This window comes from Tarenaya hassleriana, unplaced genomic scaffold (genome assembly GCF_000463585.1).
Source record: "Tarenaya hassleriana unplaced genomic scaffold, ASM46358v1 Cleome19, whole genome shotgun sequence".
NCBI classification, from domain to species: Eukaryota; Viridiplantae; Streptophyta; class Magnoliopsida; order Brassicales; family Cleomaceae; genus Tarenaya; species Tarenaya hassleriana.
The window spans coordinates 2,381,854-2,401,214 of NW_010965304.1; the positions used below are offsets into that span (position 1 = coordinate 2,381,854).

The 19,361-nt window shown below is 35.8% G+C and overlaps 3 protein-coding genes across 3 annotated transcripts; 1 reads left to right on the forward strand and 2 right to left on the reverse strand.

Moving 5' to 3' along the window:
* Positions 1-334: 334 nt before the first annotated feature.
* On the reverse strand, positions 335-3,387 carry LOC104811304. The gene is made up of 7 exons (XM_010537965.1): positions 3,371-3,387; positions 2,486-3,204; positions 1,888-2,115; positions 1,459-1,748; positions 1,069-1,372; positions 622-917; positions 335-533 (listed from the first exon to the last, which is right to left on the reverse strand). Exons 1-7 carry the CDS (start codon positions 3,385-3,387, stop codon positions 378-380), a joined length of 2,010 nt encoding a protein of 669 aa, XP_010536267.1. The 3' UTR covers positions 335-377.
* A 4,821-nt stretch (positions 3,388-8,208) lies between these two features.
* On the reverse strand, positions 8,209-13,735 carry LOC104811190 (protein SMG7). Its single transcript, XM_010537812.1, has 8 exons — positions 13,598-13,735; positions 12,896-13,001; positions 12,114-12,686; positions 11,887-12,009; positions 11,270-11,484; positions 9,171-11,192; positions 8,898-9,022; positions 8,209-8,755 (listed from the first exon to the last, which is right to left on the reverse strand). Exons 2-6 carry the CDS (start codon positions 12,965-12,967, stop codon positions 9,191-9,193), a joined length of 2,985 nt encoding a protein of 994 aa, XP_010536114.1. The 5' UTR covers positions 12,968-13,001; positions 13,598-13,735; the 3' UTR covers positions 8,209-8,755; positions 8,898-9,022; positions 9,171-9,190.
* A 1,165-nt stretch (positions 13,736-14,900) lies between these two features.
* LOC104811191 (nucleolar complex protein 2 homolog) lies at positions 14,901-19,307 on the forward strand. Its single transcript, XM_010537814.1, has 11 exons — positions 14,901-15,071; positions 15,207-15,337; positions 15,598-15,669; positions 15,890-16,441; positions 16,564-16,866; positions 16,946-17,275; positions 17,606-17,812; positions 17,940-18,026; positions 18,278-18,372; positions 18,454-18,585; positions 18,860-19,307. The coding sequence occupies exons 1-11, from the start codon at positions 15,059-15,061 to the stop codon at positions 19,179-19,181; spliced, it is 2,244 nt and encodes a 747-aa protein (XP_010536116.1). The 5' UTR covers positions 14,901-15,058; the 3' UTR covers positions 19,182-19,307.
* The last annotated feature ends 54 nt before the right edge of the window (positions 19,308-19,361 follow it).

The following is a 19,361-nucleotide window of genomic DNA, read 5'->3' on the forward strand; positions in this document are numbered from 1 at the left end:
TTTTTATTAAAAAAAAAGATAGTCTTTTTCTTAAAAAAAATTCTTTTGCTTTTTCGATTACTTTTTTTATTCAGTTGGCTTTATTTGATTTTAGAAAAATCAAAACCATTCGATTTTTATATTCAAATCGATTCAAGTTATTTAACAAAATAAGTCAACCCTAGCATAAACCATTTTAGCCTATTGGTGCAGTGTTGAATAGGAGAAGAACTATTCGGTTCATGTAGAAATATATCCATGTGTCTGAGCATGATTGGAGAGTAGTACGGAAACTGCCGCTGAGTAGGAAAACTCGAATATCTGAAGAATCATTCACCGATACAATATTCTCCAACAGAACCTTTTCCATTTTTGCATCTCGGAGTTTTTTTAATAAGCTACAAGAACTGATAGAAGACAGGCGGCTGAAGTTGTTGTTCAACGGCATCAGGAGGATTATCCGACAAAACATCATCGGCCTGATGTTTTCGTCCCTTGTCACCGCTTCCTTGCGCGTTCTTTGTCTTATAAATCTTGCACAGAACGTAGTCAAGCTGGCCATTGCAATTGAATCAGTACCACATCATAGTTAGTTCATCTTTATATACCCAGTATAAGCTAAGAGAAGATCAAAACACAAACCCGCATGCTTTTTCCTTTCTCTGTTTCTTGGCGAGGAGGAGGAGCAGCAACTGTGCAGCAGTATTCCTTCATCAGCCACTTGGTGCTTTCGCCATTCGGAGGAACTCCGTTGCAGAAAACCATCGATCTCTTCTTACCAACCACTCGCTCATTGGAAAAGACGTCCTCATATTTTGCCCATGTCCTCCAATATCCTCCCAACGCCTTTCGACAGCTTGGGCGACCATCATTCCGCTTCCTCTTGCCCCTTGGCGTAAAGAAGAACCACTCTTCATCGTTACATTTCTCATATTCCTCTACACAAAACCATACCAAAAGTTTACAACTAAGAGACGACGGTTGATTCATAAGAGGAAGAAATTTTCGAAAACCCTAACTAGGTCGAATATTTCTTACATCCGCAACGCAACACTTATTCGTAAATGTTAAATCGAGAATAGTAATTACCCGAGAGCCTATCAGGATGAGAGTCGTAGATATTGACTTCAAGGATCTTGTTCATAGGCAAGGGCTTGTTCTCTATCCTCGGTTTCAAGTAACAAACTATTAGCTCCTCATCGGTCGGCAAAAATCTAAAACCACGTGGAAATTTACTGATGAAATCATCATCATTATGACGGCCGTCATCATCGCCGTTACCGTCGTCATGGTCGTCATCATTGTCATCGTCACCATTAGGAGGATCATTGCCTTGTAGTGCATTATTTTTGGGTACCTTTTTCTTATAAATCTTGCACAAAACATAGTCGAGCTGGCCAGAATGAAACAAGATACAAATGAATCAAGATCACAACATAATAATGCATCTTTGTACAAAGAGAAGATCAACCCACAAACCTGCTTTCTACTTTCTTGATCTGTTTCCTGGCGAGTAGGAGGAATAGCAACTGTGCAGCAGTATTCTTTCATCAGCCAGCCAGGTTTTTCGTCATTCGGAGGATCTCCGTTGTGGAAAACCATTGATCTCTTCGTACCAATCTTTTGCTCATTAAAATAGACCTCACGTTTTCCTGTTGCCCTCCAGTGTCCTCCAAACGCCTTTCGCTTCCGGCGGCCACTGTTATGAGACTTGTTGTCCATCCGCGTAAAGAAGAACCACTCTTCATCGTTACATTTCTTACGTTTCGCTACACAAAAACCATATACCAAAAGTTTACAACTAAGAGACGACGATTGATTAATATGAGGAAGAATATGTTCAAAAACCCCAACTAGCTCGAACACTTTTCCATGGACGTTAAATCAAGAATCTGACAAGAAGATTACCTGAGAGTGTATCGGGATGGTAGTCGTAGATGTCGACGTCCACAATCATGTCCATAGGCAAGGGCTTCTGCTCTATCTTCGGTTTCAAGTAAAAAAACACGAGCTCTTCATCGGTCGGCGAAAACCTCCAACCACGTGGAAATCTACTGAGAGAATCAAGAATTTCGGGATCTGCTCCAATCGCACTGGGACGCAATCGGTTGAGCATGATTTCTTGCCAAATCGAAACTGTATTTTATAAAGAAAGCGATTTAGAACGAATGTAAGAGTCAAAACAGTACGGAATCTTCAGTTCAGTTGTCGATGATTCAAGTCTCATCAATCTTGAATTTTGTTCGGTGAAGAGTCGAAGTTTCAAAGCGACTTGGCCATCAAGAAACCGAAAATGGTGCTGACGGCGTTAATTTTCGCTGATGCGGACATGACGTGGTAAGCCACGTCAAATACCACATTACCCGTTTTTTAATTAAAATTTCTGGTCTGACCGGTTTTTTATTATCAAACCAAATTAAATCTGTTTAATAAACCGAATCCAAAAATTAACCTAATAGGCTAATACTGTGGTAAAAAGAAGGTACCGGTTTCGCTGAGGCTTTACCTTGTGATCGGAGGAGAGAGGGATGGGCCGTTACGGCAGAGGACGGAGCGGGAGTCACCGCAGTTGGAGACGACGATCTTCTCCGGTGAGACGACGACGGTTGATTCGACTGCGTCGCACCGAGGAGACTGAAGCTCGCATCTGTACTGTCTGCTCTGTTGGAGTTTATTCGGCTGACTTCCTTATCCATTTTCAGGAAGCTCTTCGCCATCGTCTCCGTCCACTCCTCGGCCATGGAAACTTCGAAGTCCCGCTTCACTATCTCATACAACTGCTCTCGGCACTTTTCAGCCACATGAGAGCAGCCATGACCGTCGAATACTCCGAAGAAATGAGGATTGTCAGAGTTTTTCCGGTAAAACGAATGATGAATCGATACCGCATCTTCCATATCTCTTCTCCTCCCCCAAGCCGATGCCATTTCGAACTTAGGCTCATCGGAAACAAAACCGGTCTCTACTTCAACAGCCAACCGTTCCGACTCCATATCTCGCTCCGACGACGGAGAAGAAGACGACAAGATGCCGGAGACGGAGTCCCGCACTTTTGTCTTTTTCGGCAGCTCTCCATCGGCGGAGCAATTATCGATTCGGCGACTAACTTGACCGACAGAAGCAGATCCAGCCTCCTCCGCTTCGAGCCCCGTTAAATCGACTCCACCGGCCCCCCAGTTTTGTCTCCCTGACAACAAAACAGCAATTTCCCGACGAATTGAAACTCTGATCGGAAAAAATATCAAGTTGACTTTTACAACAATATTAGGTTAATTTTTGGATTCGGTTTATGAAACTGATTTCTGATCGATGATAAATAACCGGCCAAACCAGAAATTTCAATTAAAAGGAATTTTAATTAAAAAAACAGTAAATGTATGTGGCATCTGACCTAGGAAGCCACGTCATTCCACATAATCAAAATTTTGTGGTATATTTGGACTATTTGAAATTATATTTTCCAAAGAGAAGAAATTAGAACGAATTTACGAGTTTTCTTTTATTATTTAAACATGATTTTTTTGGAATATACTATAGTGCAGATTAAAGATTATATTTTTTAAAAATATTATTAGTTTTAAAATTAAATATAATATATTTTGTTTTTGATTTTATAATTTATATTCTGATTTTTTTGAAAATTTTAAGATAAAGAAATGTTGTATTTTTTTTGAAAATCAATTATAAATAATTTATATTAATTTTTAATATAAAATCAATGTTTTTTTTGTTTATATACCCGACTGCCGCACTAAAAATATATACAGGTTTTATACATTATTATTATTAGTTTTGAAGCTAAATATAATATATATTTTTTAATTTATAATTTATATTATTAAATCAAATTAGAAATATTTTGAAAATGTCGAGATTAGTGATATATTTTTTCGATGAGATAATGTGAACAACTTTGATAAGTTTTTTAAAACACTTTTAAAACCCACAATTCTTCGAGTTTGTGTCTGACTCTACCATTTTAACACCCCTACAAAAATCTAGTGATATCTATGGAACTCTTATACAACCAAACTCATATTTCATATTATCTCCCATTAAAAGCCTAACAGTTTCTACCGTTTTTGTTAGACCCATTTTAAATTTATAAAAATTAATACAAATATCAATAAAAATTATTTATTATATTCTAACTATATTTATAAAAAATCGAAACATTAATAATCAATACTTATGTATTTATTTTTCAAAGTAATATAATATGTATTATGGAATTGAAATACTACATTCATTTTTATAGAAAAATTATCCTAAAATGACATTTGTTAGAAAATCCAAAAACAATTATAATAAACATATCATATTACTTTCGACAACAACACATTATATCATATTGGATATAGCATTTACAAATAAAAATATCATTATATTTTCGTATAAATACATATGTTCATCATCTAAAATTCTAAGTTGTTTGATAAAAATATGTAATAATTATAAATTTGAGAAGATGATAGTATTTTCTTTTGGCGATAGTTAAAAATAATCTTTAAATACAAATTGGTTCACATGAAATATCTTTTTAGTACTTTAACAAAAATAATATCTTTTTAGTACATTGTGCTTGCTAACTTTGCTATTATTTTTGTAGTGGCCTCACTTGCATGAGTATTTTTTTTAAGGGAAAATGACATTTTCCTACCCGAACTGTTTAAAATGTGACTTTTTCCTACACGAACTTTTAATTTGATAAAAAACTACACCAAATTATCAAATGTACCAAATTGATACACGAACTATTCAATTTAACTGCAATTTCCTACACAATCCGAATTTGATGTTAAATGTCCGTTAACTGATGACGTGGCATGCCACGTGGCGTCCGACATGGCATGCCACGTGGCGTCCGACATGGCACGCCACATGGAAAATTTTGTCACGTCACAATGCCACGTCAAATTTAAAAAAAAAATCCGAAAAAATCTGAAAAATTTTGAAAAAATTTAAAAAATATATATATGCTCTTATATAAAAATCTATATACTTCTATTTAAAATATATATATATACTCCTACATATATATTTATATCTATATACAAATAAAAATATAAATATATATACTCCTATATAAAAATATATCTATATATATACAAAATAAAACATATACACATATATATATACTAACATCTATACAAATATATACATATACATACAAACAAATATATTTATATATATACACATACATATATATAAATATATATACATATGCATATATATACATACATACATACATACAAAATAAAAAATACATATATATATATATATATATTCATATCCACATACAAATACAAATATAAACATAAATACTCTTATGTATATATATGTCTATATATATCAAATAAAAAATATACACATATATACCAATATATATACATACATACATACAAGTATATTTATATATATACACATACATATATATAAATACATATACACGTATATATGTATGTATATATATATATACATATGTATATATATATGTACATACATGTATATATACAAAATAATATATATATATATATCCACATACAAATACAAATATAAACATAAATACTCCTATGTATATATATGTCTATATATATCAAATAAAAAATATACACATATACATGCATTTATACCAATATATATACATACATACATACAAGTATATTTATATATATACACATACATATATATAAATACATATACACGTATATATGTATGTATATATATATATACATATGTATATATATATGTACATACATGTATATATACAAAATAATATATATATATATATCCACATACAAATACAAATATAAACATAAATACTCCTATGTATATATATGTCTATATATATCAAATAAAAAATATACATATATATACATGCATTTATACCAATATATATTTATATATGTACACATACATATATATAAATACATATACACGTATATATGTATGTATATATATACATATGTATATATATATATATGTACATACATACAAAATAATATATATATATATATATATCCACATACAAATACAAATATAAACATAAATACTCCTATGTATATATATGTCTATATATATCAAATAAAAAATATACACATATATACTTGCATTTATATCAATATATATACATACATACATACAAATATATTTATATATATACACATACATATATATAAATACATATACACGTATATATATATATATGTATATATATACATATGTATATATATATATATGTACATACATACATACAAAATAATATATATATATATCATTTTTATTTTTATATATTTTTTTGTAATTTTTCGGAGTTTTTGTATTTTTATAAAAATCTGATGTGACATATTGACATGGCAAAATTTTCTATGTGGCGTGACATGTCAGACGCCACGTGGCATGCCACGTCATCGGTTAACGGACATTTAACACCGTTTTCGAATTGTGTAGGAAATTGCAGTTAAATTGGGTAGTTCGTGTATCAATTTGACACATTTGATAATTTGGTGTAGTTTTTTGTCAAATTAAAAGTTCGTGTAGGAAAAAGTCACATTTTAAACAATCCGTGTAGGAAAATGTCATTTTCTCTTTTTTTAATTCTAACTTTTATTTATTAAAAAACTACAATAACCAATCTAAAAATATCGATTTAATTAATTTATTTTTATTATTTGATGCATATTTTGTGATTTTATCCTACATAATATATTCCCAATCAGAAAAATATTACATTTACACATTATATTAAAACATTGATCATAAAAAAAATACAAAATATGTTCCACTGACCGCAATCATGTAAAGCATGATACTATGTAGATCAATCAAAGCCAAAGATATCAACAACAAAATCAAAAGTTGTTGGCATTTTCCATTTAAAGAAATTATAAATTTGATTTTATAAATATATTTTTAAACATTGAATACATCGACGATCATAAAAAAAATAAGACATGTACATTCTCCCGAAAAATATATTTATATAAAAAAACAAAATTTAATAGGATTGAATTTAAATTTAATAGTGTCAATTAATAAAAACATTTATAAAAAATCTAATAGTTTGACGATGAATTACGTATTCTCCACTATTTTATGAATATCTTTAATGTCTTATATTAATTATTTTGGAATAAGAATGGGTTTATTTTTTTTAGAATAATTGTTTCCAGTAATTATAAATATATTAATGAATAAATTGGAGAAGAAAATTAATGAATGTATTTAAATAAGAGTGATGACTTGATATTCCTCTCATGCATGAAATTAATTACTTAAGTTTTAACTCTTGATCTTCTATAATAGGACACGTGTCATTCACCTGTAAACTGAAACTTTATGATTACGAAACACATTAATCTGTCTCTTGAGGAATTACATCTCATTTTTTTCTCCTTTTAGAGTTTTATATATACTGGTTATTACCGTTGAAATAACGTTGACTCTCATATAATATATTATTATTTTAACAATGACACACAACACAAGTTGTATTTTTGTTTGTTAATAAATATTTAGCTAGTGATATTAATCGATTATTTGACTATAATTTTTTTTTCTAAACTATTTTCTATGACAATTCTACGTTTGATATTAAAAAAATCTTCAAATTAAACTAGATCTACATAAAATTTTAGATATTTGGAATGTCAAATAATTGATTCATATTTCTTGAGGAAAATATTAAAATTATTCGATCAATTAAGTTAATAAACAAAGCACGAAATATATATACATATCGTAAACCCATCCATTGAGAATCTTATACATCCTTTGATGTTCAAAACCTAAACCCATCGATTGTCGTTATTATGGTATTCGTTGTTGCCGGTGCCACTTCTCTGCACAATCCCCTCGACTGTGACGTCGTTTACGTCATTGAAAAGGGCATAGCTAGGAACATCGTAAAACTGGCCCATCAATGGATTAGTGAATGGTGTTGTTAAGCTCCATGTGTTGTTCATATTATACTCTGTGAACACTCCTTGATTCTCCATGGAAGAAGGGTTACGAGGGTGCGGATGAAAATATTCTTGATCAACTGGAGCGGGTCGATCTCCATTATCCGACAAAACATCCCCCACGGGGATTACAAGGCTATTTAGAAAGGTGGTTATTTCAAACAAATTCTACTTTGCAACGGTAACACCATAACGTAAAAAGCTCAGGTAACAACACGCACCACAAAATCCAAGAAAAACAAGAGAGAGAGAGAGAGAGAGAGAGAGAGAGATGCAAATATGAAGTAGACATCCATTTCATCAACAAACATTCCTAGTAAAATGTAAAATCCAGAAAGACCAAACCACACTTGGACACACGGAGGCCTATGTACCACAAGGTTTCCCCTTCTATTCATCAACCTGAGAGCTTCAACACCAATACCACTCTTTAAACCCAAAACAATGACGAGACCAAGTTCCCTTACTGCTGCTTTTAACCCATATATGGGTTACGAGCTGCAACTATATGCAGTCAACAGTGATGATATCATACCATAAAGGTACCAGCTGAAGAAATATGATATCACTGGAAAGCAAACCGAGAGAGCTAGATTTGTTTCTTTTTTTGACATTTCAGAAGAGGATAGAGAGGATTTCACTGCTTGGGACATCGAGCGGTGCCATAAATGGCCAACGAGGTATGACCCTGGTTTTACTGACACGGTCTAATATCTCCCCCATGGAGAAGGCGATTTTACTCCTATGAATTCCGCAGAGACCATACATGTGTCTTGTTACCACTATCTCTTCCACCAACATTCGCTGTCCTGGGTCTATATGCATAAAAAGGATGTTTTAAGATCATGCACGAGGACAGCATTCATGTTGTCTAAGCGACTATACAAAGAATGAATAGCATTACAAGAGAGTAAAGTGAAGGACAGGGGAAAAGGACTGTGAAGAAAAGTGACTTACCCTTCCAGTAGCAAGTACCCCCGCAAGAAGCCATGCCACAGATACTTCATCAGCAGAATAAGGCTCAGAGTTGGAGTTTGGTAGCAAACCATTGCGAAACATTCACTAAAATCATTCCCAATGACCTATCCATTAAACAAAAAAATTTCTCAATCAAAGAGAATTTGTCAAAACATTGATTATGCAAAGAGCTTAAAGTCTTGAAAGAGCCTAGCTTAACTAAAGCTAATCCCAAACCCATAAGCCAAGCTAGCATAAACATTCTATTCTTACCATGTTACTCTTTACTGATTTCACACAAAGTAACGACCTGGCAAGCTTGACTGCCCTTGATATTGCTCAGGGAGCTGAGCTGATTGCTGGTTTCCATTCACATGCTGCTGTTGCTGAAGTTGCTGATAAGTCTGCCACCCTTTCTGAATATCTGCTTGGACCTGCGATGTTGGAACTTGTTTTCCAGGGAAGGGGAAATTGACCATTCCGTTCATGCCATTGCTGGCACTCATATATTCAGCTTTCCCAGGAGAAGAGTAATTTAAAGAATTACTGAGCCCAACACCTCGGGCAGATTGAGGTTGATATCCGTCCAACCAGCTATAATCATCAACAAGTGGATTACTACCAGACAGATCTGAACTAGATATCGACTCCTTAGGTGCCTTAGAAGGGATTGGGTTGAAACCAGGCGGGGGCCCAAGATGCCTAATAGGTCTACTGATTGGACTTTTCCTTGTTAGAGAAGTTTGAACGCCCATGCAATCAGCAGTAATCCCAGAAGATGAAACAACATCAACTTTGGGTGCCAACGAAGCTTCAGGAGCCCGTGATTGAGGATATGGCACACCACCTATACCACTGACATTAAAGGACTGGTGAATGGGTAATGAATGGGTTGGGTAATAGGAAATGCCTTGATTTCCTTGCATCTCATTCCTCATCACATGACCATTACCCATAAGATTTAACCTTGTTAGGCTACAGGCAGCTTCTTCCGGTAACCATGTAGAAGCCTGTAACTGGGCTGGTGGAAGGTGTGCAATCTGTGATTGGGTTGATTTAAGGTGAGCGACCAGAGATTGTACTGGTTCTTGATGCATGAATTGTGCTTGAGACTGTTGAAGATGCCGAGCCTGCGTCTGAGTCGGCTGAAGATGTGCCAGAAGGTTAGACCCAACAACAGATACAGGTAACTGAAAACTCGGGCCGACATTGGCTTGTAATGGAAGATTGTCATGAGAAACTGAGCAAGAGCTACCCAAAGATTTCAGATCCTCCACAGAAGCACATTGGCCAGGTTTTCTTATGCCCCCATTTGGCGCATATATCTGATCAGGAGCTCCTATTCTCTTCTCAGAAGCCATAGGCTTGAAAACAATCACTTCATCATCATCATCCTCGTCCAGATAAGGCTGTTGATCTTGTTGCATCTTTGAAAAATTCAGATCCATGATCACATGATTATCTTGCAGTGTGTTATTGGCTTCTGGTGGATGTGAATGAGAATCTAGCAAGAAATCATCTGATGGTTTTACACCAACCAAAAATTTCTTCTTCCTTGAGTCAAAATACACAGAATTCTGATCTATTTTTATCACACTGGCCAAAGCTTTTCCTGCTGCCAGAATTCTCCTGATACGGGCTTTCTTTTCTTTGGGGCCTTCACTTCCAAAGGAATGATTCCTGGAAAAGTCAAGAATGGTATGAGCAGGAAGCAATGGCAAGAATCCTCTTAGTTCATAGTCCTCCAACAAAGCAAGTCTGTTTTCAGTTTCCCTTTCATCATATTTGCTCATGTTTGAAAAGCAAGTCTCATCTTCATCATCTTCATCGATGAACATTGGCCCAAGTGACAATATTCGGTTAAAAAAGGTAACACACTGGTTCCAAAAGTTAGACCGAACAACATTCTCTGTCTCATCTGGATCACTGGCCACAACAATTTCAGGGTAACAGGCCAGCCATTCAACAAAGACTAGGACACCAGGCAAGAAGTAACTTGATGGAGGATCACGAAGCTGTGCACATCGGTCTATTACTCGTCCAAGTAACTCAAAACTTGCTGTTAATGCATTTTTGGAAAGCACAGCACGCTGCACAATTTCTGCATATGTCTGACCTTCTGTTTCTTTCTTTGAATTATGAACACTGAATACCAGAATTGCCACAAGTCTAACAATGAAACGTGCATTGTCCGTGGCATCTGCACCAATATTAAACTCCTCCTCTGGGCCTGAAGAAAGCAGCTCTTGTAAACTGCTGATAGTGGAGTCAAGAACTTCGGAGAACATCTCCAGGCTGAAAAGAAACACTAAATATAATACCAGACCAGAAAGCCAGTAATTGACACTAGAAAACAGAACATCAATTGTTACCTTGTACAAGTGAAAAGAATCCCGTTAAGGCGGACAAATCTAGTGCAAAATGTTTTGAGCATCTCATTTGGATTGGGTACTTTATCCTTCTCAGGACCATCTACCAAGTTTGCATCTTTCAATGAAAGATCTTCCCTTTTGCTTCTTCCTTTTCCATTCAGCTTCCTAAATGAATCCTCAACCGTCATAAGCAGCTGAGTGTAATTCTGACGATTCTGCTCAACATCAAAAACAGAAAGAAGGTTGAGACAAACTCGTATGTCAAGCAAATGACAGAAAAGAACAATATCATATATCAGCAAAATAATGTAACACTGTAACAGAATTTTCAAAATGGGGGAATCCAGCCGAACTGGGTTAACCTTAAATAGCATGCTGTAACTATCAGAACCAAACACAATCAGGTGCCCTTATATCATCACCAATAAGATACAATTTCTAGAACACTTTTTAAGTTATAAAAAAACTTGAACATGAAAAGCCAGAAGAAAAAAAAATTACATGACCACATCATGGTGCTAGATAGCCAGAAAAACCTAGGCTAAGGTCCAAGAGACCTACTAACTAATACATCAACCTTTCAGCAAAATTATGAAAAATAAGTTTTGCATGGGAACCTTTTCAAATGCAACAATCAAGTTATCACGGGCAGTAGGGAAGGGGCTCTCCAAGGCCAAACTCCGGAAATAACGATATATAGCAGCCAACTCATCCCCTGAATAAGAGGCTATTATAGCAAGCTGAAACATCAAGCAATTATAATTAGATAAAAAAAAGAGCCATATAACTGCTGCAACTGTCTCCCCAACATCATGAGGAAGGAAGATCAAAACTGCAGAAAAACCTGATGATGTGGGTTTCCACTGGCTGGCAATAAGGAAGCAGCTTGCAAATAGTAACTTGAAGCTGCAGCATACTCTCGGTGCTTAGAATCCCCCTCCCCGTATAGTCCTTTATACCGGGCAAGGTCACCCAGGTATATTAAGGACCGGTGGCAAGACACCAATGCTTTCGTAACTTCTGCTGACTTCTCTAGATCCTCAGAGAAATACCCCAAGGGGAGACCATATTTTGATCTAATTTTTAAAATCAGATCATGGTAAAAGCCAGTTGCTTCTGATAGGAATGTTTTAAACTGTAGTCTGAGCTTTGCAGTTCGGTCAGGTCTGATGGGGGCTTTGACATTTTGGGGTGAATTTGAACTGCTAGAAGACAAGAGATTGAAGTGTGCCCTAAACTCTTCAATTCTTTTGTAATGCAACTGCCATAAAGTATACTCGATGTTTTGCTGCTCAGAAAAAGTATGATCCTTAAGAATTATTGCTTCATAATTCTCACGAATTTGCTGCCACACATTTGGATCAGATGGAAGTCGAGCCTGGGCAGCCTTCCGACGCTTACTTTCCAACTCGACAGTCTGCAGAAAGCTGGCATTGTCATTTTCATGTAGTGCACAATTTAACAGAGCACAGTACCAGAGACGACGAAAAAAAACCTATATTACTCTACAGGATGGATAAAGACAAAAGAAGGTAACAATTGAAAGCTATAGAAGCTATTCTTCCACAACATAAATCTAAAATTTCGTAGTAATAAGGAAAGTAGTTTGAATGAAAACTAAAAAACCTTATCGAGTATGGATTGGGCATGCTCCCTTGACGAAGGAGCAGATGTCTTATTCATCTGCACGATAATCATTCACCAAACTCATCAATACTTTTTCACCTGAAACCTACAAATTTCAAGGAAAATAAAGCCAAAACCTCAGCAGAAAAGAGGAAAGGTTACGCTCAGAGAGACACTCGATGGTCTTCAGATAAATACTTCCTGACAAATAATACAAGCTATATCTATCGCGAGCATAATAGTTCCAATGAAGCATATTGTGGCAAAACATAGAGAAATCATGGCAAATCCAGTTGAGATTGTCGGAAAAATACAACTGAATTTCAACCAACGTCTAGAAGAACAAAAATGAAAGAAGAATGGTGCTAAAGGAGCCCGAAACAAGATAACTAATTCAAGTAAAAACTGAAAATTTAATCATGATCTCTAAGCAAATACCAAACAGTAAACATAAAACCACAAATTCTACAGAAAAATTTCGACTTGCAGATCAAGAAAAAGAACAAGAGAACCGAGAAGACACCATCTTCGTTTCCTTTTACACATAATGAGCATCCACATTCATCAATCAACAAGAACACGCATCAAATCGGGAAACCCCCCAAAAAAGACCACAGAAATCAAACTACATGACGATCAATAACAACAACAAACAAGGTAAAATCCCCAAAAATCGAAACGATTGAGAAGAAGAAATCTCACCGGAACAACTGGATCTGCAAATGACCAATCCGAGATTAAGCATCGGAAGGAAAAACCAGACGGTGGAGAGAGAAAATTAGGGCTTTTTTTCCTCTTAGAGAGAAAGAGACGATGGTATCGTACAATGCCTTTGGAGGAATATCGTCAACCCTTTTTCTTAAATTTAGAGAGCGATAAATTTTTTTTATATATTTGATTAAAAAAAGAAAAAAAAAAGTGTTTTCCCAAGGACTAGAAACGACAGCGTTTCTGATCTGTGAAGACTTTTTTGTTCGTCTTCTAGAAAAACGACAGCGTTTCCGATCATGTTTTTATTTGTAAGACAATTTATAGAAAACATAATTAGCACATCGTAAGAATGCTTCGGCATTTAGACATAAATAAATATAATAATTTGTTAGTCGTTTTTAATTAAAGTTCTTACATGAAAGTAGGGTGGGCGTTTGGAAAACGGTTCGGGTTCGGGACGGAATGAATCGGTTCGGTTCTTTCGGTTTTACAAAAATAGGTTCCAATCGAGTTTTTTATTGTATTCGGTTCGATTCGGTTTTGGTATCGATTCGGTTCGGTTCCGAGTTTTATTAAAAAAATAATAGATTTTCTTTAAAAATATTCAGTTTTTCGGGATTTTTAAAATTCGGTTCGGTTTCGAAAAAATTCGGTTCTCTAAAAATGGTATCTTAACAGCAGTTTCGGGTAAAAAAATACCGTTTTAATGGTTCGGTTCAGTCCGGTTCCAAATAACCGAACCGAAACGGCCAGCCCTACATGAAAGTGTATTATTAGTAAAGTATATTATTTTTTCGTAGAAGTTTTCAAATAAATGGAAACTTCAGTTTGGCACGGTATCATTTTTACCTTTTATGATTTTTTGGGCATTTAAAAGACCAAATATGAAAAACAAAACAAAAAACCAAAAATCATAAAATAACCATTTTCATGTTGAAACTTTAAAATTGCAACCAATAACAATCTATTTTGAACCGAATGAGATTTTTTAAATGGATTTTGATTTATGAGTTTTGGTATTTTTGGTTTTTAAAAGCCAGAAAAATATAAAAAATAATATATGTTTTTTAGTTCAAATTAAATCCTTTGGTAACACAAGATTAGGAAAAAAAAAGTCTTTCAGAAGTTTATTTTAGAAAAGAAAAAACGATTTTTCGAATTTGGTTCAGTACCGTTTTTTTACGGTTCAACACATTCACCGGTTTTGATTTTAAGCCGAACCAACAAGCCGACCGGCCGGTCTGGTTCGATTTGAAGACGGGAAAAAGAAAACAAAAGAAAAAACCAACTAAAACCCTAGAGCTACCGAAAAAACCCTAGAGAGAACACAGTCTCTCTTCCGTGTCATCTTGCTTTGTTCCTCTACATTCCGGGGATTCGCCATTTCTTTGTTGCCGTCCTAATTGGTTTGATTATCATCTTGATAAGTGATTTCGGATTACCCTTTTCGAGATGGGTGCCAAAGGTGGAAGATTTTGTTTTGTTTTTTTCTGTTACAGATGTGAAAATTTGTTCGATTTATCCGTCTCTCGGGTCAGGCTTCGTTTTCTTTTCGTTTTTTAATTGTTTGAATTAACAAATGGTTTACGGGGTTTTTCAGTCAAGCATTTAGATGCTGAAACAATGGATGGGATTGAGGAAATAGAAGGTGGTAAGAGGAAAAAGGTACCGAAATCGAAGAAAGAGGAAGCCAAAGAGCACAAGGAGCAGCTGCAGAGGCTACAACAAAAGGTTCGAGATAATCTCCAAAGTGAATATATCAATTTGTCATTGTTCTTGTTATGGAGCCTTCAATTTCTCAGCGTTTTGTAGATGTTTTCGTTAAATAGGTGGTGGAAAAAAGAATTTAATTGCTTGTCATTTTGTTTTGTTGGACGAATTGTTATGGGGCTCGTCTTATATGATTTTTATTTTTGATGGGTTGTGAAGTAAAGCTGTTGTTAAAGTTGAGAGAATCTGATAGTTTGCATATGGATTTTTTTTTTTTGCAGCACCCAGATTTTTATGAGTTCTTGCAAGAGGCTGATCCTGAGCTACTGGGATTTAATGACGACGAGATTGAGGTGGGTGAATAATTCGTAAGCTTCTTTTGCTTTCTTCTCCATCTTTTAGATGTTTCTCTGTAGAACAGGTCCATCCATGTCCCTCTTTTATCCCATATACCCGCTTTAGGTATCTCTAACAAACAGGATCCTGTGTATGGTGTGAATTTTGTTGACATTTTGCCACGAAATATGGGAAGTGCCAAAATGTCTTTTAAGTTTTTCCTTTTGGATTTTGCAGGATGATGATGATGATGCCGATGACTTGGAAGATGCTGAAATGCAAGATGAGGATGAAACCCCTGAGCTTGATATTGCAAAAGAAGGAAAGGAATCAGCTCGAAAAACGATTACAGTGGCAATGGTTGATTCATGGTGTAATTTAATCCGAGAAGAATCGAGACTAAGTGCAGTGCGTTCGATGTTGAGAGCTTACAGAACTACCTGTCACTATGGTGATGATACCGGGGATGATTCATCTACGAAGTTTAGCATCATGTCAAGCGCTGTTTTTAATAAGATAATGATATTCGTTCTCAGTGAAATGGATGGAATTCTTCGTAAATTATTGAAGCTTCCAGCAACTGGAGGGAAGAAAGAGACGATACTGGATCTGACTACCACAAGGCCTTGGAAGAACTATAACCACCTGGTCAAATCATATCTGGGGAATTCACTACATGTTCTGAACCAAATGACTGACACCGAAATGATATCATTCACTCTGCGGCGCCTAAAGTACTCGTCTGTGTTTTTAGCTGCTTTTCCAAGCCTCCTAAGGAAATATATTAAGGTGCAGCTCATTGTAGCTAAATGTCATTCTCTTGTTGTTTGGCATTTTCTTTACTGGGCTTAATTTCATTGATTACCTGTCTTCTTAGCTCTTTTGCTCATTGCTTTTGTTTTTCCATTAAGGTTGCACTTCACTTTTGGGGGACTGGTACTGGGCCGCTCCCTGTTGTTTCATTGCTATTCCTGAGAGATTTGTGTGTACGCCTTGGATCAGACTGTGTGGATGATTGCGTCAAGGGCATGTACAAAGCTTATGTGTTGAATTGCCACTTTGTGAATGCTGTAAAGTTGCAGCATATCCAATTTCTCAGCAATTGTGTCATTGAGCTTCTTGGGGTGGATCCATCTGCTGCATATCAGCATGCGTTTGTCTTCATACGGCAATTGGCAATGATTTTGCGGGAAGCACTTAATATGAAAACAAAAGTACTTTCTTATCTTTAGCATTCAGTTATGTATATTATGTGCTGTGCATTTCTGGGGTTCTGACATTGCAGTTCAACAGGAAGCATTTCGGAAAGTTTATGAATGGAAGTACGTAAATTGCCTTGAGCTCTGGACTGGGGCTGTTTGTGCCAGCAGCTTACAGTCAGAACTCAGACCAGTTGCTTATCCGCTAGCCCAGGTAATATCCGGTGTGGCTCGACTTGTTCCCACTGCTCGGTACTTTCCCCTTAGACTGAGATGTGTTAGAATGCTCAACCGGATTGCTGCTTCTACTGGGACTTTTATCCCTGTCTCAATGCTTCTCTTGGACATGCTGGAGATGAAAGAGTTGAATAGACCTCCCACCGGTGGTGTTGGAAAATCTGTTGATATACGCACTATGCTGAAGGTATGTACAGTTCTTCGCCACATTCGTTTTTATTTTTAATGTTAAGCCTCACATGGGTCTGTAAGGGGAGCTGGTATGAACCTGCATATTAAAGAAGAAGATTCACGCATAGAAATGATAATATAATCATTATATTATAATGAAGGAAGGTGGTTAAAGGATTCAATTTGTCTTTGTTTTTAGTACTTGGAAAATCTACATTGGACATTTACACTCTTATTGGAGAACTACCAGTTTGAGTGTTCAGTGTGGATTTTGGAAACAACCTGGATTGAAATGGGTCCATTAGGTCCTCAAGCAAATTAACGTTTAGTAATTGAATTTTTCTAGGTAAGTAAGCCTACAGTGAAGACACGAGCATTTCAGGAGGCATGTGTTTATTCCGTGGTGGAGGAGCTTGCTGAGCATTTAGCTCAGTGGAGTTATTCTGTAGCTTTCTTTGAGCTGTCTTTTATTCCGACAGTTAGGTTACGTAGCTTCTGCAAAGCTACTAAAGCAGAGAGGTTCCGGAAAGAAATGAGGCAACTTATCCGTCAGGTACCTTCATGGAGAGCAAAATGGCCTGTGCTTATTTGAATCGTGCGATTGTCATACCAACTTGCATATTTTAAATCAAGGAACTCTGGTTTTCTGACTACTCCTAATTGGAGCTTTCCCCTGACAGATTGAGGCCAACTCAGAGATCGTGAACAAAAAGCGAGCATCGGTTGATTTTCTGCCAAATGATCCGGCAAATGCATCATTTCTCGAGGTTCATTATCGGATTTCTTTGTGTCCTTTTTGGTTATTTCTAAGTTTCATGAATACACATTTGTTATCCTGTTATTGAAAATTATGTGGTTACTAGGAATTGTTTGCTGGGATGTGATAGTTTGTCGCTTGTTCTTGGTGACAGATATCATTCTGGTTTAACTGCAAAGATATTTTATTAATTCTGCTCATTTATACTTGGATGATAACTTGAAGTAGCATTCGAAATGCTTTTTGGGGTTACTGTTACAGGATGAGAAGAAGTCAGGCACAAGCCCTCTATCGCAATTTGCAAAGGTTCTCCACCAAAGAGCACAACAAAGGACCGAATCATTGGTGGAATCAGAGTGCGTACTTTTTTTTAACTATCGTCATTATTTTGCTTCATTTTGTTGTTCGATTGACCATAAACACTGTCTGGTGTCCAGTGTTCTTGTGGGAGAGAGCAGGTCTGTCTTCGGGAAGAACATATCAACGAGCGATGACGAAGATGACAAGGATAGGAATGAGAAAGGTGCTGCGGTTTTCAGTTCATCCTGGTTACCAGGAAAAGGCTCTAAGTACGTCTTTCCACATCTCAATACGTGTATACATCACCAATACATGCCTCTGCTTTAAACATATTGGTCTGGAAAGTATTAATATGGTAGATCTGAAATTGATGATTTCAAATCTTAAAATAAAATTTGTGGGATCTAGAGAGATAGAAACATAACTCGCAATGGTGTAACGAGTTCCTGAGAAAAGGGTCTCGATCAATGTAATCTCTCTTTGCCCTAAACACCCGGTATTGCATATTGTTGTACTGCTGATAGAAGCAAATGGTTTTGGCAGAGAAAAAACTCCGAAAGAAGAGAAGAACAAGAAAAGAAAGAGGAACAAGAAGGGAAAAACAGAGGCGGGCGGAGAAGATGATGTTGTGGAGGATCTGGTGCTGAGTTCAGATGAGGAAGATAACGAGTTTTCAGATAATTCGTTTTCTGCAAGCGAAGAAGATGACGAAGTTGCAGTGAAGAAAGACCGTAAAAAAACCAAGAATTCGACGGTACCTGAAGGTAGAAATATCAAGGAACAGAGAATCAATAAGAAATCGAAGAACAGTGGAAGAAAACCTCGGGCTCAGACCAAGAACTTGAAGAAGAGGCGTCGAGCTTGATTATTAAGTTCATAAGGGTTAGTTATTGCAAGAACCAGAGATCCTCCAGTTGTGGCCTGTTGAGGTTTACTTTTGATTGTATGAAATACTTTTGGCTGTTATATTATTTCACAATTTTCATGGTCACATACAATGAGTAAAACAAATTGAATTGGTTAAGGTATTTATTGGCAATTCGGA